Genomic DNA, 22,274 nt, shown 5'->3' on the forward strand with positions numbered 1-22,274 from the left:
AGGTCAAGTAGTAGCAGTAGTAGCAATAGTAGCAGTAATATATAAGTGTCGCATTCCATATACTCTTCCTTGACAGAAATGTTCATGGAAGCCAAAACCATACTATTAAATTTCATACTATTTTCTGGAATTTTTCAGCAACTGTCTGGAAACAAGTATACTACCACAAATGAGAACCTCTGTCTGGCCAAGGCTGGGAGACCCAATCCAATCTTTGGATACCAAGTAGTCAGTGAACCTTAGGTTTAATCATATGTTTGATGAGAGCATTGGGTGTTTCACTAAATTAACTACAATACCAAATCCTTGGCTTAGATCATAGAATTGCATAGAATTTAAGGAAATAGGAAAGTCAGAAAATAAGAAAAATTAGTGATTTATAAATACTAATTACTTGAAGAATAGTAATTTGATTAATAAACATTTACCCAATTCATCAAAATAAATAGTTTAGTTTAACTAAAACTTCTACCAGGAGAGGAGAAATACAAAGTTGTAGTTGCTGATACAATTACACAAACCACAATGGAATCATAAGTTCATTTTGCTTGGTTATTAAGTACAGTAACAGAAAGGGTAGAGGGAAATTGCACCCAGTCACAAAGCAATGAAAGATACAACATGTGATTGCAAGTGTCTGTGCTGCCTCCCTTGCATATCAGTTACGATTCAGTGAAGCCATTTATAGAACTGAAACTGGAAATCTGCTGTCCTGACATTTTGTGTCTTATTCCCTATTTCACATCTTTCCTCTGTACAAGAAAAGGGCTCACCTATTTGGGAATGAGCATCGTATGCTTTAACATGCATAATGTTACTAATGCCCCTCCTAATGATAGTCATTTCTCCTCCATCAGACTTCCTCACTCGGACTATTCCACCAAGTCTCCAATCAGTGAAATAGGCATAACCTATTTTGAAAAATATTTAACATATTATAGAGCAATATGACATAAAAGATCAAGCATAATAAAAAAACCGTAGAAGACTTTTCATGTAAATTTAACCATTTTTCATAATTGTTTCATGAAAAAGACAAAAGAACCTTCACCACTTATAATGCTGTCAAAGTGCTTCAGTCACAGGCAGACATAACATAGGAAAGCCTTCTCAGATTTTACTGAAATTGACATATAACAAACCCAACCAGCATTTCAAATTCCAAGGCAATTTTAAGTCATTCATAAAGACTACTTTCCAGAAAACTTTAGAGTATTTTTGAAGATATTCTTATAAAAATAAAAATCAAAAGGGGTCATATATTGACATCTTTCTTCACAGACAACATAAATCCAGTAATAAAATCTACATATAATTATTTATAAACATAGAATTATTAAAAATACATATAATTATTAAAATCCTGAAATGCTGACCATCCCTGGAATGGTGATTCACTTTGTCTGTTCAGTATGAATAGCCCACCTTGAAAGCTATAATTAGTACAGCATATCTGACTTGTTGCATTACATGACCCACCCAATCTGTCTAAAATTAATTAAAACCAAATATACATAGAAACGAGCAAGAAGTACTGAATACATATTTTTAGTAGAAATTTCCAGGAGTGCTTTTTTGGGAAAACCAGTATTAAAAAATCTCTGTCATTTTGTGTCGCAAACTCACAGATCACCATATGAAAAGAAAAATCGGTGATAATAATAGATAATATTTTTCAATGGCAGACTTACCTCCAAAAATAGTAAGGCCAAATGGGTGAGTCATCTGAGTAATATGTTCAAGAGTCCGTCTGTCCAGCCCATCAAAGGTGCTGTGCTCAATTTTATCAAAAAAAGCATCCACCCAGTACAACCTCAGAGAACTAGAAATAAGGAAAACGTCATAGCTCTTTAAGTGACATTATGTCCATTAGGAAGCACTAGCATTTTCTTAAATAATAATCTTAAACCTACAAGAAGCTGTTGGGGTGTGTGGGGAGGGATTCTGAGAAAACCTTACATTTTAAGGCTTTTCAACCAACTGAAAGATAAGGTCTTCAATAAGAGTGCTAGTGCAAGCAATCTGACATCATTCCTTTGTTTTTAATCCCTAAGAGTTTAAAGGAAGAAACATGCTGGCTCAAAAAAACCTTCCCTGTCTCCTGCGTTGCCCTTACCTCCAGTCAATGGCGAGGCCATTAGGCCAGCCTAGCGTTGTATTGACAATTGGCAAGGCATGGGATCCATCGCTCCAGGCCCTCATGATTTTTGCCGGACGGAACCAATCTGTCCAGAATATATACCTGAAAGGACACATGTCAGAAGACACATAAACTAAATAATATAATGTGATTAAACAGAGCAAACATTTGAAACAGCGTTAACATTTTTCTTTGTACCACATCCTTCACATAACTTCAACAAATACAATTTCATGTTGTCCCTCTTCTCAATTGGCAGTGATACTGACAATTAATATTTATCCTGTATACAATTTCCAGAACCTTTTGAAGTGTTTTGGCCCTTTAGATATAAAATATCCATAACTTGGTTAAAATTGTTAAGGTTCTCATGTAATTACTGACAGAGAAATAGAATCAATCAAAAATGCATCTTCCAGGTAAAACTTACAAGCAAGCATGAATATTAAAAAGAATTTTCTCCTGATCCATTTGACTTATGCTTACAGGCAAAGAGTTGAAGTTAATGTTAAATAATTTTATGAAGCAGCAAACAAAAAATGTTGGGATATCCAAGGATCCAGGTTCAACATTATTCTTAGGAGATTACTTTCAAAATAGTTTATTTGGTTACTCATGAAAAATCAATATCCAAGAATTAGGAAATTCAGTAGTACGACATTACAAAGCCAAACTATGCTGTGAAAGAAACACTGTTTTGGCATTGGCAAAGAACACAGAGTATGGAACTTGAAAGTAAGCATTTCCATCAAAGAAAACCAGGGCTTTATTTTATGTATGGAGTCACATATTGTAAAGTCTTTATGAAATACAGACAGTAGTATCCAATGTGGTTCAAATAAAGAAATTCAGAGAGAGAAAATGATGGAACCAATGTCAGCAGTCTGGGAATTGAAAGGATATTAAAAAACAATTTAGCAAACTTCATCTTTCAACTGTGAGAAATAGCTTTCTAAGCTGAGTGACACAAAGAAACCAAGTTCTTTTGCCTTTTTATCAATGAACAGAAGTAAAAGAAAAAATACATGGTGCTTTTAAAGATAATTCTTTCGAGTGCTTCTGTCACATGGATTCTCTCTCACCTTGCCCTTTCCTCTGGATGCTGAATCCTAGGCTGGAATAAAAGAAACAAAATAAAGACAAGACAACTGAAAAGGGATGGTATTTTGAAAAGAACAGAAATCCAGAACCAGATGTAAGTCTAACCTCATCAGTTATGTTTAAACCATAAGTTTGTACATACAGTTTAAAATGAGAATCTAAACTTACCCAATAACAGGATGAACCACTATTGAGCGAGGATTATTTAAGTTCTGAACAATTGCTCTCCTGGATTTATCTGCCAGCCTCATCACACTAATGCTTCTGTATCGAGGATCTGTCCAGTATAGGTTCTTTGAGATCCAGTCAAAGGCCAAATCCTCAACACTTTCCACTCTATTAGCAGTCAAGATCTCTCTTCCTAGAATTTATAACACACATAATGATTGGGAAGGTTTAGGAACTGGGGAAATAACATGAGTGCAGTATTCTATTGACAAAACTTGTGGTTCCCCTCAGTAAAAGTGCTACCTCTGTGCTACTTCATATAAAGACCAATAACCAAGGGGAAGGAGGGGTGCCCTTTGCTCTAGACAAAGAAGGTGTATGTCCAGGAGCTCAGCTGCAAAAGAGGAGAAATAAAGACTAGCCAAAGGTCAGAGAAAAATCTGTCACTAAGTTTACACTGAGAGTTTTACCAATGAAGGTCAGTAAGGCCAGTGCAGTAAGGACGTCTTGCTCAACAGCCAGACTTTACTCTTTGCATAGTAATGGTCAGCTGCAGTCTACCATTAACCTGACCCAAGGCAGCAAACAAGTGCAGAAGATTATATGCTGACATTTGATCATTATAAATTGGAGAGAAACATTCTGTACATTAGCAAAATAGGATTTCCAAAAATCTCACAAACTAAATGTTCTTTTTCTGTATTACAGTATCATAGCAAATATCCTGCTCTCCAGATAGGGAAATTAAAATAGAAACACAGTTTCCTACTACTGAAACGAATACTTGTCTGCATAAACAGACTGGTGAAGGCAAATAGTAGTTGTGTGAAGTACCACAAATAGTTACTTCCCAAATACATTCAGAAAGTTTGTCAAACAAGAGACTTCAACAAGTTTAATATTAGTTGAACAAATATTTTTGAGAAACATTTTCCACATTACTGGGGTTACACTGAGATTTATCTGTGTATCTCACAATGTGACTTTTCACGGGTTTTTTTAGAAAAATATACATTAGTCTCCTTACCATAATTACTCTGCAATTCCCAAGCATGATTCTCACCTGAACCATCAGTTTTCTGTTTATAGATCATGTCTCTACTTGTGTCTGAAAAAAAAATTGTGTCATCCTGAGCACAGAAGTCAATTCCAACAAAGTATGAAGGGCTCCCTGTTACAGGGATGATCACATCTTCCTGGGTGGAGAGATTGAATGGGATTCCCCGCACTGCCATCTGGGATGAAAACAGCAGAAACTGCTGCACAGCTGTGAAAGGAAAAATCAGACACAGACTTTACTTATTCACAAAGAGAGACACCTGAGCATTAAGAAAAGATTTTAATTTGACAACACTAATAGCCTGGAAGTGGAAAAAAGAAGGATGAGAAAATAGGGATTTAAATACTCACAGACCTAAAAACTGAAGAAGAAAAACAAAATCCAATCCAGAATATTAGGTGATGTGGTCAAGTATTCCTCTCATTGATACAGTGGTACTATACACTTTTAAAGCAAGCATTATCCCTATGAAAGCAGAAATCATCTTCTGTACTTCCCTCTTTACAATCATCTATAAAAAAATAACTCACAGGCTCTGTGGAGCCTCCATAAAACAAGGCTAGCCAGATAAATGCATAGCCAAATAGTAAAATTAGAGACAACATATATGACTTAATTTGTCAGTAGACAGTCATAGTAGACCTGCATCTGTGACAATTCTGCACTCAAATAGGAAGCAGAAAATTGCTGATGGAAACCTACAGCTCCAAAACTGAATCTCATATTCTTGCCATATGTGTTCAAAGGGAGAAGACCAACCTAATCTGCACATTACTGCACAGGAAAGCAGGCTTATGTGCTCAAAATAGCACAAAATCTGCATATTAGCAAGTATTCATGCTTGATTTCAGGATTAAGAGCTTAATCATACAGCTGTCTACATGTATTCCACATCTAACTCTCTTAAAATCCTCATTAAAGGAGGTGAGTTTAAGTTGTGGCTTGAAATGAACATCAGCAGAAATGATTACAGTTAAAGCTGTCAGAAACAGTTGTGAAAAGACGTGAAGCCCTCAATATATTGAAGCTATTGAAGAGAGGAAGGATGTTCTAGAAGTAGCTCTAGAGCTAATGGAGTAGCATTATTTCCAAGGCATTTTCTCACCAACACAATGTCGTCCATCCACATGTAGGTCAAAGCCCAGAATACACCTACAGCGATAACCTAGGCCATCGTTATCTGTTTTGTGGCTGAGAACGCAGATCTGTTCACATCCCCCATTATTGCTTCCACAAGGATTTCTTACTGGAAAATAATACAGATAGAATTAAAACTTCTTCTATTAACCTAATGACATAATTATCTTGATTTTTCAGGATTTTTTTCAACATCCACAATAAATCATGTGGACTATGTGAGAGTTACATCACACAGAAAACATACCCCACCAGTTCTACCCTGAAATGCACTGAAATCACATCAGAGGTAACCATGATTCAAGGAATTCTGCTCTGTACAGAGACACTCAGCACACAGCATTAAGGACATAATTTGGGCTATAGTCTTCTGCACATAAACCTACTTCAGAATTGTATCTCGCAGGATTCATTGAATACTGGTAGCATTTTCATTGCATTCATTGCAGTGTTGAGGGAAAAATTTCCAAACACTAATACTGCTCAAACCTACAGGTTTGACTCCACCAAGTATCAGTCTATTTATAAAGCTCCCCCTACTCTTAAATGTTGCATTTGACCGTTCATTAGCTACAAGAGTTGGATGAAACAACTGTGTGATAAAAATCAGCCCAGTTTTACAATACAAATTTATATATCATAATTATAGTTCCTTACAGCAAAGTAAAAGTCTCATAATTTTTACCAGTTTTTGGTAACATAGTTCCTAAACCTCCCTTCATAATCTTACTTATGGTCTTACCAAATGGCTGCCTGGCAGCATGGTAAACTGTCACTCCATAAGGTCTCAGTGAAGACTGGTAGATCACTTGAGGGTTAGACTCTGAAAATTTGTTAGCTTTCACCACTGCCATTTTGGTCCAATCAGTGAAATAAACATTGTGTTCAAACAAAGTGATTCCATACGGATGAGGAATCAGTGAGCCTCCATGAGCTACTGTTCTCCTGTTATAAAGATGATTTAAAATTATTTATGAAATATTACCTAGAAAATAACATTATTAACAGAAGAAGGGATACAGTATTTTTAATTCATTCACTAGCTTTTGCTTCAACAGAGAAGCTACTAAAGTACAAATGAAAACGACCAAATGAACTGAAGAGATAAAGCTAAACATACACAGTTCATCAACCTAAAGGATACAGCAGTAAAAATAGAGCAAAAGGGTTAGAAAATTCCAAGAAACACAATGAGCGAGGATGAGAGGAGAAAAGATACCAACATTAATGTTATAATTTAATAAATGAAAAAATACCTTGAACAATAAACATGTCAAATGAGCAGAAGACTGTTTTTCAAGTCAATACATAGAAAGTATACTAAAGGGGACTTTTTTTCTTGTGTTTGAGTAAGTGATACTAATCACAGAAGCAGAGATAAGCAGGCTTCTAAACAACACTATGCTGTAAGACACAGTCCCATAAAAACTCAAGGACTCCCTTCTTGCATGCTGTCATTTAGTCTCCCCAGCATCATAACAGGGTGAATGTTGACTTAATTTTTGACAGCAAAGACATAAAATGTAAGAAAAGCATTTAATACCTATCACACAAATTAGTGTTTTGAAGTGGAGTATTTCCTATAAATTCATTCAGCAAAAAAAATGCAGAGATTATGATGGAAGATAATGAATATCATTGAAATAAATGCTTTAAAAGCAAATGCTTTAAAAATATGTACTGTACTGGTGGACTATAAAATGTACATTATATAATAAGGGCAAGAGGTATTCAAGGTCAAAAAATAGCAAAGAATGATGAATTAAAGACTGTCTAGAAGTAGCATGACACAATAGAGACAAAAGTGCATCACATTCATTATGTTGTAATTTTCATCCTTTGTGTATCTCGTCTTGTTAGACAATCCTTTTTTGAACCAGATACAAAATAATCAGTGTATCTGTAGCCTCCAAGGAATAATGTTTCGCCTACCTTTGAAGTCCATCATAAGTTACAGTCTCAATGTAATCAAACCGGCTGTCAACCCAGTAAAGTCTCTTTGACACAATATCCAGAGTTATTCCAGCAGGCCAGCCTAATTTTGTTTTTATCAAATCCTGACGATTTGTGCCATCCATGAAGGCCCTTTCCACTTTAGGATCACCAGACAGACTGTCCCAGTCTGAGAAAAACAAATAACTATAAAGAGATAAAAAAGAAAAAAGGTCACATTTCCTTGAGATTTTATACGAAACCCAGTGTTTTACATGGAATTTAAAACCAGCACTCTTTCAGAACAGAGTTTGTTTCTCAGCTGGCATACTATGAAAACATACTTTACACTTTTTACACAAGAAGTAATTTGCATTTTCTTTTATAGAATAAATCCATAAAGAAGCATGCTTTCACCCAAAAGACCTCATTAATACTGATATTCCTTATTAAATCACAGACTTAAGTTTACTGCCAGAAATAAGCCAGTGACAAATAGTCATATCATGAAAGCAGCAGCCATGAAAACAAGTTGCATGAAATTCCTCTTCCTGTTCTCTGAAGATCCATGTTTTCATGGCTCACATATACTTCTGAAGCATATGGGTTAGAAGACACTAACTTTCTTAGCTTCATTCCATCTCTTTATTTCAGACAGTAGGACATCTGTGGATGGTATCACAATTGGAATCTTTAAGGATAATGCTCCTCTGCAGGGCAATTCCACAGGTCCCATTTTCAGTGCTGCTCATGCACACACAACTCCAGCCATGAAACAGATCCCACACATTAGCAATAAAGGCATTGTAGAGCTCTCTCATAATTTAAGGTGCAGAATAGGTTAGGATAGAATGCAAATGTTTAAAATATTTTATATCTGGTTCTAAAATGATCACTCTTGCTGTTTCTTACTTGTCTTCCTTTTACATGGGGATAAAGGAATTTCTGACATCTTTTACCATTATCTGATAAGTATCACTTACCCAACAGTTGGATCAAGTGCTATTCCTCTAGGATTTCCAAGATTTTCAGCAATAAGAGTCACACGGTTTGTTCCATCCAAGTTAACCATATCTATTCTGTTCACACTGGTTTCAACCACATATAGCTTATTGTTAACCCAATCCACTGCTAGATTTTCAGGTGTGTCAACTGAAACATTCAAAACTTCTTGGAAATCAGAGCCATCAATATTAATAGAAAAAACCTGAAAACAATACATACATTGTCAGTGCCCACATGATGTTTTGGTAATCACAAGACACATGGTATTTGTCTTTTATCATCACATTGAGCACAAATCCACAATTGGCCACCAGATACAACCAAGTTACCCTCTATGTTATTCCTTAGGTTAGGAATTTTTGCAAAAATCTGGAAAGCAATGCAAGAATTGCAGGAAGCTTGCCTTCAACTAGCATTTCTGCAAAATGGACAAGATAACCAAGTGAAATAGCCTTGTCCTTTAGCAAACGTGACTAATTGCTGGTTAAAAAAAAAAAAAATGAGGAAAGTGCATTTGCTTTCCAGGAATCTAGAAAAACCCAGTATTTTCATTGATTGAAAACAAATGAAAATGTTTTGGTAAAGCTCTCAACGGTGGCCAGAAACAAGAGGAGGAGCTCTTACTACAGCAACCACTAAGGGGAAATGGCAAAATGAAGAAAGAAAGGGAAAGCTCTCCATCCTCACAGAAAGGAGGTCTCCTTGTGGTCTCCTTTATCTAAGGCTAATTTTAACAGCATCCTGCCCAGAGGAATGGTGGTGTTATTTTACAAGGAAGCTCAGAGCTACATGAAGCAAACAGTCCAAACACGGTAATTTTACATATATAGTAATTGTGTGATTATAACACTGGGTAATAGGAAAATGTAGATTTTTTTTTTTTTTTTTGAACAACAGCATGAGATTTGGAATGCATTTAAATGAAAATACAGACTACCAAGCAAATATGCACAAGAAAAATAAGAGCTGAAAGAGTTGTATCATTTCAAAGATACTTCAGTTCCAGGTAACGATAATCAAGATAACCACGTAACTGTCTACTCTGTTCTTTGGCAACCCTGTTGATAAAAGAGCTTATGGGCATTAGGTTATCACGCAGTACACTAAATGAGATAAAGATGATGCAAAACACAACCCACAATTTTCTGGTTTACTTTACATCTTAAGCCTAGGGAAAAAAAAGACAAAAAAATGCCTAGTAATATCATTATTTTAAGACATCAGGTGGAAATATTCCTCATTTAAGGAAATTCTAAATGCGATTGTCTTCATCTGGATATTCTAGCTAGGATTTAATTAGATTAATTAATCTTAATTAATTAATTAGGATTAAACTATATTGGGGCAGATAAAAAGGCAGTCCTGACCACCTGGGGTGTGCAGTGAAAAACCCCATATTATCTTTTATTTATACCTATTATAAAGACAGAATAAATCTCCTGTCTCATAAAAGTGCAGATTTGACTGTGACTAAATTCAGCCATTGACAATGGGAAGCAATGGGAACCTACTACAGCCTCAATAAAAATGCCAGAATTGTGAACAAGTCAAAAATTGTGCATACAAATCTTGTCCTACTTGACAGCCATGCAGTGAATGTTCTTTCCCACAGAACCAGCATGGAATTGTAGTGAGAACTATATTTTTTATTACATGTCTTATGTGTGGATTCAGAATAATGACAGTGAGACCAAATTGATCCATTTAGTGGTGTCAGCAAGAGCCGGGTCACAGATTCTCCTTCACACTGCATGACAATCAATGTGAGGACGAATATTGTGGAGTTTCAGCATTTGACCTAAGACTTTTTTGGTTTCCATCAGTTATGCACAGAGAAAAAGAACAAGGGTGCCATCCAACTTCCACGAGAGTCTCCAGACTGTTTTTTTAAATTACTCTGCTCTACTGTATCTCGAAGCTAAAATAATCTCTCTTCAAAAAAAAAAAAAAAAAAAAGAAAGAAAAAGGTAACACAATATTGGCTCATTACACAAAATACTGTCAATATTTGTTATTCAAGCTCAATTACAGTGCCATTTGAAGTATATGAAGAAATCTGATTTTTATCATCTTGGAAGGCACACAGCTTTTACATTTTAAATTATCATGTTTCAAAAATTACCAAGAAAAATTTGCTTCGTTTTGAAAGAATGTCTACTATTTCTCTTAATTAGTTTTTTGGACTGAGTCTCATGTAAAATTAAAAGTTGCTCAAGACATTCCCATATAATAGGATTCTTTGTTTAATATGTCACGTGTAATAGTATAGTTGAAAAAATGCAGTCATTAACATAAAACATTTCAAGGAGCTTTTTTGTTAGAAAACAAAAACACAGCCAGCTTTGGCTCTCAAAAATGAGGGCCTATCAACACATTCTGCCTCTTGCAGTTCTCTACTTACAGATACACAGAAATATATTCTTCTTGAAATTTCTACCAACCTTATCTTGCACCGTATCGGTCCAAAAGATTCTGTGCAGGTAAAAGTGAAAGTCCACTCCAACTGCAATCCCACGATTCTGTGACTGCACCAAAGTACGAAAATTTCTTCCATAAAGATCTCCAATCAGTAAATCACGGCCATTGGAAAAAATAATTGATGCAACACCAGCTGAAAGCAGGGGTGACAAAGATACGATTACTCTGCAGGCAAGATATTTTGCAAAGGGGCATTGCAATACATACATACTGGTTCATACACACTGGACAGAAGGTTTTAAATAGGTACTCAGACTACTATCTGTATAAATGTTTCTATTGTGAGTACTATCTTTCTGTGATTTGCCTTTGGTTTGTACACTCAGAGCAAATCAGGCAGGAACAGCTATTTAAAGCCCTACCAGATAAAACTTTTATAAAACCCCTGTGCATCTAAACACCAAAAGACGATTTCTATTAAAGCTAAAGTGACTTATAGCAGGTACAAAATTCTCCCATTTATAAGAGAGAAATACTTAGAAAATTGTGAGATGAAGACTGGTCCATAGATGTGGCTGAAGAAAGAAGGAAGGGGAGGGAACTGAGCAGTTCTTGCTTTTCTAAGAAAGAAGACTGCTAATCAGCTATGCAAGCAGGAACTCCCATTCCCACTGATCTTCTGCAGGCAGGGACACCTGCCTTACACAAAAGCCTGTTATGACATTACACCTCCACAAAGAAGAGTTTCCCAGGGCCTGCTTTCAGAACAGACCAGGAGGTCAGGAGCAGCAGCCTACAGCTGATGAGGAACTATACTCTTGAGAGGCAAGTACTCTTGCAGAGTTCAGACTCTGGGTCACTTAAAGCCAAGAGCATGGCTTCTCTCACAGGCAAGTGTTCGATCTCACCATTCAGCAAAACCATCTTCTGGCACAGTTCTAGAAAAAAGAGGTTTCGTGATTTCTTGATCGCACTACGTTCCATAGAGAGCATGACAGAAAACTGCCTCCCACAGAAACAAGAATTCTTTTTGTTTGGGAGTGCTCTGGCAATAACCTCCAAACTCTGCAGAAGTCAGGAGTGATGAAAAAGCAATGGAGCCTAGAAGACACTTGTTGATTAGAGGAGAAGCAGCCCTGATGAGGCAATCAACACCAACCTACTCGTCAGATGCAGAGTTCTGATATTTGCCCATATTCTCGAAGCTGTCCTGATCATAGGTCCTTAGGGGCAGAGTTAAAATCAAAGGGAGCTGTATGGCACAGACATGGAAACTACCCCATTTTACCTAGCTCTGTCTATTTGCTCAGCAAGACACTTGAAGTGCACTAACCTGAAGTGTTGGCCCGACAGTGCCGGTGATGCTCTAGGAAATAACCTTCTACACAGTGGCACTGGTGATGTCCCACACGATCCTCACACAGCTGGTCACAGACACCCCACATCTGACAGTCATCAAAATCTGTCAAGTGAATAAGGCATATTTATAAAAAATTTTGTGTATAAAACTGATGTCATAATTAAGAAGCTGCAAGTTTGTCCTCTCTGCTTGCTTTATATCTACTTGCAAAACTACAGCATGAAGAGAGAGGGTTTGCATGTTTTTTCCACAATGTTTCGTTTTGTATTTCTGGATAACAAAAAACCTGTGTTTCCTGCCCAAGGAACTACCTGCACTTCTGCCTCCCCATCCCCCCCAAAAAACCTAGCTAACCAATCAAAAAAAATCTAAACCACACCTTTCAGGAGAAAAGGAAAAATTGTTTGAAGGGATGTAATTGTCTACTTTCCACAATGCAGAATATGTCTACGCAGTATTTTTCCTGCAACACATTTATACACTTGGCACACACCAAGACTTGGCTGGATTTAAGCTCACTTTGAAGGTGAGCACCATCTTTATGTCAGTGCAGAGCTCAAGTCTTTAAGTCCTACTAGAAGGCAGTGCTTATTAGCTCAGGTTTAGTACCATGCTAACAGGTATCTGATTTACAATTAAAAGCTGTCTGTGTACCAGAACCAGCAAGCAAAAGTTCCTTTTGGCATGCAAAATACCGTATACACAGAGTACTAAGATCTGGAACTATACAGTACTGACTGTCAGCCATTCCTTCATCATAAGTTTTGCTCCGATGACAAATATATGCCTAGATTTCAGCAAACCAGAATACATTGACTCAGATTTACAAGCCAGAGTCAGATAACTAGGTTTACAGGGCAGTTAAAAAACAACAGAAGGCTCACTGAGACTGCACCGGGTTTGGAAATGTATCCTTCATGTATTTCCCACAAAAGTGTGCAAAAATGGAGGAAATTTTGTGCCTTATTTCTCTGTCTCTACAAAGAGCAACCATTCTGCCATTGCAGCTTATACAGCCTTAGGCCACTCAGTAGTCTCAAAAATACAAAAATCTCATTAAAGACTGAGCATCTGAAATACTTTTAATAAAAAAAACACCATAGCTGGGGTTGAAAACTCATAACAGATATTTACCCTGTTTACTTTATTAGGCAGTGCTAACTTTCATGATACTGAAGTCACTCTATTTCCAGCTACTGAGATAAATCATTTGAGCTACCAAGTTACAGCAGCTTTACAATTACCTTTACATTCTTGTAAATATTCTTCTTTTTCATGTAAATTATGTATATACTGGAATCCCACAGAAGACACAGCCTTTCCATAGTGCAAATACAAAGCACCCTTTTTATTTTCAAGTCTAATGTTCTGCTGTCTTCATATACAGCCACTTTCCAAAAGTAACAAACAATTTAACACCCTTAACTGTTTTTTCAGGCATACAACACACATCGCTGAGGCAGAAACAAACTCTCTCTATGTAAACACTTAAAGACCAGAAAAAATTTTGATAATAAACCAGCAATCCAATAGTACATATTTTTAAACCTAATCATGCCGTCACTATGTCTTTAGGTGTAAGTGAAAAAGGTCTTTATGATATCTCTCCAGTTTGTTTCTGTGTCACCATGCTGCCATTGTGCTACTAAAAATTTTCATACATTTGCTGACTCCTGAGATTTTCTATTTGCTAGTACGTCCACCCAATTCAAATTTACTTGCCTTCCTGGAATCCAAACTTTCCCAATGAGTTGTGAGAAGGTACTAGATATCTCTAATCACTGGACTTTACTCACCAATACAAGTACGACTGTCATTGCTACTTATTGTATATCCTGCAGGGCAATAGCACATCCCTCCTAATGGAGAGGAATGACAGCGATACTGGCAACTCAGCGCAGCGCAGCGTGACACATCTGAAAGGGAAATAAAATATTTCAGAAACACACCTATTACCAGTAGAACAGCTTTCTGACTTAGTAAGAGTTACAAAATGAAAACATTTCGATGATGAGCCTTCGATTTCAAGTACAGACTCTTAAAACTAACCAACAGAGAAAATTATGTGCAAAGTTCCACAAAATCACACATATTTACATACATGCAAGCAAGGGCATGGAACACAGAAGATAAGGTACTGTTTTTAATAGGTTTTTAGAACAGAGTTAAAGGATAAGCATCAATCTTATATGAACCACCAATGGTAAGTGCTGTGTATAAAGGTGAACAGAGGAAGCCATCTGCAATGCACCAGAACTCACAAGATCTACTTGTGAGCAACATATCCTTGAGCTCCATCTCTTGGCATGTAGCCTCATCATTTACTCTTCTATGCGTAAAACCTCTACTACGTTATATTAAGAAGAAAATATATATTACTCCAATATATTAGAATATACTGTTTGCATTGTGTTCATAGAAAAACACTTCTTTATCCTTTCCTCCTCTCTCTCTTTCTCTCTCTCCTTTTTCTCTTTTTCCTTCACTACTTCTCCTTTTCCTTGTACTGCTATTTAATAATTCAGTGATAGGCAAATAAGTTATGATTATAATACATTTGAAAAAGTAGGAAGTGGAAGTCAGCATTTTCCTTTTCCTCAATTTCTTCTGTTAAATGCCTTGCTTTGCAGTTCATTTCTTCTGTAACTACCAAACCACTCAGCAAAACAAGGCGTGCTTTTTTACAATAAGGTTTCATTTCCTCTTATTTTTTCTGCCCTCTTATCCCAAAAAGGCATGATTTTGTTCATAGGAATTTTTATCTTCCTAGAAATTAAAATACATCAGTCCTCGTCCTCAGAAGGATTCAATATTCGTAGGATTAGAGTGAAATTAACAGGAACTATGCATGCTCATTTGCATCCAACAGAAAAAAACAGTGTACCACTAACGGCGTAAACATACATCCCAGGTCAAATATATTTTTTGAAATTCTAGTCTTTAAAGTGAATTAGTCAAAGCTTAGGATATACTGATGCAATGCTGTGTTCTGATCAGTACAAAACATTACTTCTTACACAAAGGGACAAATAGACATTTAAATACAGAAGGGATATAGCACACCTTTCCCTGACTTTGTGAACATATTATAGGGTACGGAGAGCAAGTTAAAATCCTTATTCGAAAATTTCATGTAAAAATTTTACAAAAGAAATGGTCTTTTGCAGCATATATGTCTCTTTCAGATCATCCAGTCAAAACAGTGCCAGTGAAAATAGTGAGCTTCCGAAATTTCAGTATTGTTTAGGAGACAAAAGGTGAATGTAAAAAGATATCAGTACTGATATTTCTGCTATTCTGTGTTTGTTTTTTATTCTAATACATACTGCACTGTCTGCCTGCAGTGATGTTAGTTTCATCTTCTCCTTCAGGGCAGTCTACAGCTCCATCACACACTTTCCCAATTGGAATGCAATGCCCTGATCCAGGGCAAGCCCACTCTCCTGGGTAGCATTCATGGCGACCACTTTCTAGGGAAATGAAAAACAAGAATAATAAAGAGTCTGTTTCAAATATTACTTAAAATTTCTTCTCTAACAGCTTCCCACAGCATCTCTATCCTTCGATATTCAGGTTTTTTTCTTGCACACAGTTGGAAAAGACTATGAAGAAACATTACATATACTTACTTGTCATGCTTTCTTTTACGTTCAAACTACAATGCCAGCGATACTTGAGTAGACAACACGTGAATCCCTTTAGCTTTCTGTTTTGTTAGAAATGGTAACACCATTTAGCTTTAAACTAACTGGTGCACCAGAAATGGAACTATAGTTTTGTGGTTTCAAAACACATAAATGCTGTCTGGATAAAGAGAATAATGTTCATCATAGAAAAGGACAATGAAAAAGAACTCTCATTCACACTTTCATTCATTAAAATTTCTCTTTCTCACATAACAAATCTTGGCAGGATCTGAGTTAATTTCATTTTGAATCAATGGGTTTTGGTTATTAGAAGCCTCATGTCTCTTAACAGATGACCTGAAAAATCTCCACAGGCAGAAGAACCAAAAAAAAATATAAAAGAGAACATATAAAAGAAAAAAAAAAAAGATATTGCTATATGCTAAACTTAGTTTGCATCATACTCAGTATCACAATAATTCTCACATACACAACAGGAAAATATTGCCAAAGTGAAAAAGATAAATAAATTGAAGCTGGAATTCTAAGGTTTTAAAAGAAATGAAATGTATTCAGAGTATCTTTACTGGTCTAAATTTCATAGATGTAGCTTAGTGTCATCTTTCTCTGAAAATACTATTGGAAGTTAGCAGTAGTATTTACCACATCCTCTTTCATCTTCATTGTCTTCACAATCATCGTCTCCATCGCAAATCCAGCTCTGATGAATGCAACGGCCACTCGGGCAAGTGAAGAAGTTGCCTCTGCAAGTTGCATAAGCTATGGAAAGAAACATGAGAACATCTAATGGTTCTGAGCAGCTAAAAGGTTAAAAATAGCAATATTGTCTCAGAAATGATAATTTATTACATCTCCTAAAAAACTGAGGGAGTTCCATGTCTTGTATATATTGCAAACACTGCTGGTTTCTTCTCATTTAGATATGAATTACCTTTGGTTCATGCTGAAATTAAGACGATGACAAAAACATAAGTGTATCTATATGTATAAAGAACCAAACTGTCACTCAATCCAGCAAATTCGAATAGTAACCATGTACCCAGGAACTTAGCAGCAAAAAAAAAGTCTATCAAAGTAGCATAGCAATTTTCATCTTTCTATACAAAGGAGTACTTGTAGAACAGTGATTAGCTTTTGATGTCTGTATAGCTAAACAATCTGCTTCCTTCTATCTGCTTAAGCTAAGTCTTAGTAAAACAGTTAAAGAAAGTGGGGAAAAAAGAGAAACATCATACTGCAAGAATTTTCATCACTCCTATCTCCACAGTCATCATCATGGTCACAGATAAAGGCTCGTGGGATGCACTCTCCATTAGCACACTGAAACTGCATACTGGTACATCCACGTGCTGAAAGAGATTGTAGCACAGAAACACATACAGAAAATCTGTCAGAAAACTACAGTGTTTTACTCCAAAAGAGGCTCTATAAAGCAAATTTGTTTAGGATCACTCCACACATGGGACTTACTGCAATTAGCTTCATCAGAAGAATCTCTGCAATCGACTTTGCCATCACATCGCTGGCTGGCATTAAAACATGCTCCATTTGCACATGATAACTGTTCACATCTTGGGTAGTCTGAAATAAAAAATCCTTTAGTATTAGCACAAATGTCAACAGAATATCTTGATTTAAAGGAAAAAGGGAAAAACTCCATTACTAGTAGTCCTATACTAGTAATCCATTTATACAGTATACTGTATTCTCCAACAAATATTCAAGAATATTCTCTAGATGGATGCTACAGAACCTTGTGAGCAACAAGAGAAAAATTAAATGCCTTCCCACACCCCAAAAAGATTTGCAACCCAAACAGTTTACAGTATCATAGAAAACAATGGAACACAAAAAGAGAGCAAGCAGTGAATATTTGTTTTATTTATTTGTACCTCAGTTTTAAAGTACCCTGATCTTAATAAAAATGTTTCGTTAGCAAAGGAGTTCCTGAAATTTACAGTTCCGAGGTCCTCTTAAAATGCCATGAGTTCTCAAACTCAGACACATCAGGCTTTTATGGTTTTGCTCCAATTAAGCCAAGAATATTAAACTTCCAGGTTCCATGAACAGCGTTAGAACCTCTGGTTTTTATTTTTTGCTCCCCCCTTCATGAAGGAAAACAGATTCTGCAGAAGTAATGATTTTTCAGGTTTTGCATATTCTACATATATAGATGAATATATAGGCAAATATAAGGGATTATTTCAAACAACTTAAATTGAATTCTGAGAATACTTATGCATACAAGCAGTCAGTGAGGTCAGTGGAAGTATCCAACAAATTAAGCATACGCACATGCTAGAGTTGAGTAGGAGAACATGAGCTCCTAGTTTAGTTCATTGGCATGTAGACAAAAATTACACCTTTCAGTCAAATGGCAAGTAAGAAAGCAAATAAATGTTAATTTTAGAAATGAGATTTATTGAAACTTTGTCTCTATATAGAAGATAAATGAACTCAAGACACAGAAGAGCCAAGTTACATTTTGCACCTTTTAGATTTTCAGTTTGAATTCTTATCCCATTTTTCTTCTCTAGGAGTTAATAAAACAGACAGAGAAGGGTCTCAGGCACATTTTCATTCATACTCTTGGAATTCAAAACTTGGGTTATAAAATTGCTTCAAGTAGACCTCAGAAACCTGCAATTTTCCCAGACACTGGCAAACAGTTTTCCTTGCTTCTGCGGTTCCGTGTATTATCACATTCTCACAAAACTTCAATTATCCATGGAATAGGCTTACATGATTTTAACTGTTAAATCATTAATATGAGAGGATAAGCAGCTGTGTTCATGTCCACCACAAGTCTAGCCAGACTATCTCCCCAGCTGATTCATTTCCATTTCATTTGTTTTCACTGCAGTTAATATAAGGTGGTATCCTGCACGTAGGAACAGTGTGTGCCTAATCAAAGAACAGCAGTTGCAGATTAGCAGGGTTCCAGCTACAGCATTACTACTTGTGGCTTTTAGTCATAGTTCCCCATCTTCCATTCCAAAAGTCTGACAATGCCAACACGTGCCCTAAGCATTGGCCCCACTTCTCAACAAGACAAACACCTTTCTAATGCAGGCTTCTCACCCTTTTCTTGCTTTGGTTAGGCTTAGAGAAAATTCATAATGCTCTGGAAACAACATTGTTTCTGAAGTGTTAGCTCTGCCTACAGAAAGGACTAAAGAAAGGCCTGACCTGGGACCATGTTTTATGTTCACTCTGGAATTATGCTTCTTCCCTGTCTGAAAACAGAGAAGGCATCACAGGGAGGAGCCATCAGGAGTTCTATGGCCCAGCAGAAACAGCTATGGCAGTACAAGAATACCATGAATATTGTAGGGCAGATGGAAGAAAAAGAAGAATACAAGATATGTGCTTGTAAATGCACTGAAGTAGAAAAGCTTCCATGGGATTTATAATGGATAGTTTTTATCCATTTTAAGTAGTAAATTTAGTAATTTCCTAATTAATTTCCTAATTTGGAAATTTCCTAATTAAATTTCCAATTTAGTAATTTCCCTCACTTTTCTTCATATCCCACAGAAATACCTCCATTGATGTTCCAAAGTGTTTTCAGTGGACTGATGTCAAACAAATAAACAATTGAACCCTTTGCCTTGTACTGCCTGTTTCTTCAAGAATGCCCAGGCAGACGAAGGATCTAGCCAGTAATAAGATTTTCTCAAGCTTATATTAAACTCCCTTTACAAAAAGGGAAACTTTGTCAAAGTCTTCTCTCCAGCAGCAGGCCCGGAAATACCCTCAGCCTAGCAAAATCTTTATTATATTATGAAGCCTAGTGTCTTGTATAAATATAAATCACTATAAAAAAATACCAAGAAGAGCCATAAGTAAAGATGTTTTGAAGATACTTCAAAATATACATTCTGATTAAGTTGGTGTTTTGCTAGAATGTGAACAAATACTTTTTTTTTCTTATTCTTTTTTCAAAACTGGTGTACAGATTCTTTATTTTAATTGTACGTGCACAAATAAGAACATTCTTTGAAAAGCCTGATGGAGATTAATTTAATTTTTTAACTCTGTACAGGTAATCTCATTTCCAATCCCTTGAAGTTAGTAAATTATAGTTCTGATAGCAGCCTGCTCACTGATCTGAAAGATATTTTTCACTGCATTATGCATTGCACATTGTACTCTTTGCACCTTATAGCACATTATTTTAATAAATTGGTTTTAATTATTTGGGGCATTAAGAACTGAGCCTCATGAAAAATGGCAAAGCTGTGAGCTACACCAAAGGCTGCAACCAATGAACTGCATGGTTCAGGTGCATCTGTGCCATCAGGACAGTTCCACAGTAGCTGGGTTAGTTTTATGTGAGGAGAATTAGAAAAGGTAAAAGAACCAAGGAAGAAACGCTGGCTTCTGTGAAAGCTCAATGCTAAGAGCATGAAGGAAGCCAAAACAGAACTTCATAACAATACTAGGATATCTGAAAACAAAGGAATGCCTATCCTTGCAATTGCAAAAACCCCAGGACTTAAACTCCCTTTCTTTCTCTCCAAAATTTAGAAAACATTAACCATGAGGTTAGTTCTTCTACTCCTATCACCAAATGGGGAGTTCTTAAAAGGAAAAGAAGAATCTGAACCTTGGTAGTGAGAGGGTAGGAATGGGATAAACTCACGAAACTGAAAGACCTGCACAATCTAGCTTAATTAAAAGCTCTTCAGCAAAAAAAGTTGCAAAGTATCTCAACATTTTTAAATAAAAGTGGGAAGGTCTTACATCAGTCACTGTATTTGGGGCTTGTAAAATAAACATTTCCTAGCTTTTATTTGAATTTTCATTTAAACTAAGATTTCTCTGTACACACCAGATCCAAGGTTAGTGCATTTGAGTATGAAACCCCATAGCTGTGCAAGAACTGATACCAATCAGAGAAATTGATCGTACTGCCTCTGTTGTAGGGGGCATATGGAAAAAGTGTCAGTGCTCTATGAATGACTTGCCGGGGTTCTCTTCCAGGCAATGAAATTTTTTTTCTTTCCAGGTTGGTGATAAATGGACTAGAAAGAGCAAAAAAGGAAGGATAAGGTTCTCAGTTAAAAGGACAACAAGGTAGGTAGTTTACACCTAAGGAGGTCTGGGAATACAGCTGTACAAGAGAGAGTGAAAGGAGACAATATGAATACAGCATTAAGAGAAAAGTGAAGGGACAGAAAAAAATAGAAATACTGTTTTCTTTCACCTTGTTTTGAATGGTCAATAGCCTCCAACATAAATACTGTTTCCTTTACCTTTTCCTCCCAAGAACCTGTAGCTAATTTTACAGAAAACGAAAAAGAAGAAATTTTTCCATAGTCATGACAATTCCTATAAGATGAGCTTTGTGAAAACAGGGAATGTTTTTCACCTATGTTCATTCCAATGCTCAGGAAGAAAGGGAGCTCTTCTTTCTCTCCCCTCCCCATAGGCATTTTCTTAGCCAAAATACTTTTACACAATCTGTCTTCCTGATGCATACCAACACTTCAGTTGCAAAATATAAATAACTGGCAAACACCAGCACAAATGACAGATGAAGCACCCTGCTCCTTGTAACTGTTTTGGGGCAACAGTTGCAAATATATTTAAATGGCTTCTTTCAATGGACAGGTGGAAGATGCTTAAAATCTATGTCACAGGAATTGCGAAATCTACATCATTTTGCGCTCTGCCTAACACTTCTGTTCTGCAAGCTGGAAATAAATCCATACAAAAACAGCAACAGGAAAAAGTTGCAACTACTACTTGATTTGGCACAAGCTGATTTCTGTCACACGGTCAGCCGTATAAGCTTCCATAACCCTAACCCATGTTACAAGAAGGAGAAATAAAAAAAAGAAAAAAAAAAGGCAATTTCCTACTAACAAGTGTCTTTTATTGCAACATTTGAAAACATTTTACGAAATAAAGTTAATTAAACGTGTTTGACTCACTGCCATGAGTCACCACCTCACAGTGGTCAGACCATTGCCCAGACAGCTCACATCCTACCAGAGACACCAGGAGGGAGACTTACTCCAAGCCCAAGAGTTCTCTGAGCTACATGATACCAGGCAGTGTTCATAGCAGAGATGCTTTCAGATCTGGCAGACAGACCAGACTCTCATTCCTGGCCTTAATTCCTGATTTTTATCCCTGAGACTCTAGTCTTTGGCTGCTTGCCTTAGACTGCTCCAGTTTTGCTACTTCCTTGTCCCAAACTCTTCCTGGTGGAGATATTTCCTCAGCCTGAAGTTCTCCCTTGTCCTATAGCTGCTACATGTCATTTGTCCAACATCCAGAATATTAGTCTCTGACTAC

The 22,274-nt window shown here is 36.5% G+C and overlaps 1 protein-coding gene across 5 annotated transcripts in view; it reads right to left on the reverse strand.

The window, feature by feature from the left end:
* Positions 1–22,274, reverse strand: part of LRP2 (LDL receptor related protein 2) — a 118,675-nt gene that overhangs the window by 72,533 nt on the left and 23,868 nt on the right. For all 5 annotated transcript variants that reach the window (XM_042041133.1, XM_042041132.1, XM_042041131.1 and 2 more), the window contains exons 5-20: positions 17,439–17,549; positions 17,204–17,317; positions 16,611–16,727; positions 15,648–15,791; positions 14,118–14,237; positions 12,295–12,423; positions 10,985–11,154; positions 8,522–8,745; positions 7,539–7,745; positions 6,349–6,551; positions 5,575–5,715; positions 4,473–4,676; positions 3,410–3,602; positions 2,117–2,242; positions 1,692–1,822; positions 774–911 (exon numbers count right to left, since the gene is read on the reverse strand). In XM_042041133.1, coding sequence (XP_041897067.1) covers positions 774–911; positions 1,692–1,822; positions 2,117–2,242; positions 3,410–3,602; positions 4,473–4,676; positions 5,575–5,715; positions 6,349–6,551; positions 7,539–7,745; positions 8,522–8,745; positions 10,985–11,154; positions 12,295–12,423; positions 14,118–14,237; positions 15,648–15,791; positions 16,611–16,727; positions 17,204–17,317; positions 17,439–17,549 — 2,472 coding nt within the window. The remainder of the gene's footprint in view (positions 1–773; positions 912–1,691; positions 1,823–2,116; positions 2,243–3,409; positions 3,603–4,472; positions 4,677–5,574; positions 5,716–6,348; positions 6,552–7,538; positions 7,746–8,521; positions 8,746–10,984; positions 11,155–12,294; positions 12,424–14,117; positions 14,238–15,647; positions 15,792–16,610; positions 16,728–17,203; positions 17,318–17,438; positions 17,550–22,274) is intronic.

The sequence above is a fragment of the Corvus kubaryi genome, unplaced genomic scaffold, assembly GCF_017639235.1.
Source record: "Corvus kubaryi isolate FWS band 111438036 unplaced genomic scaffold, C.kubaryi_AGA036_p1.0 37396, whole genome shotgun sequence".
NCBI classification, from domain to species: domain Eukaryota; kingdom Metazoa; phylum Chordata; class Aves; order Passeriformes; family Corvidae; genus Corvus; species Corvus kubaryi.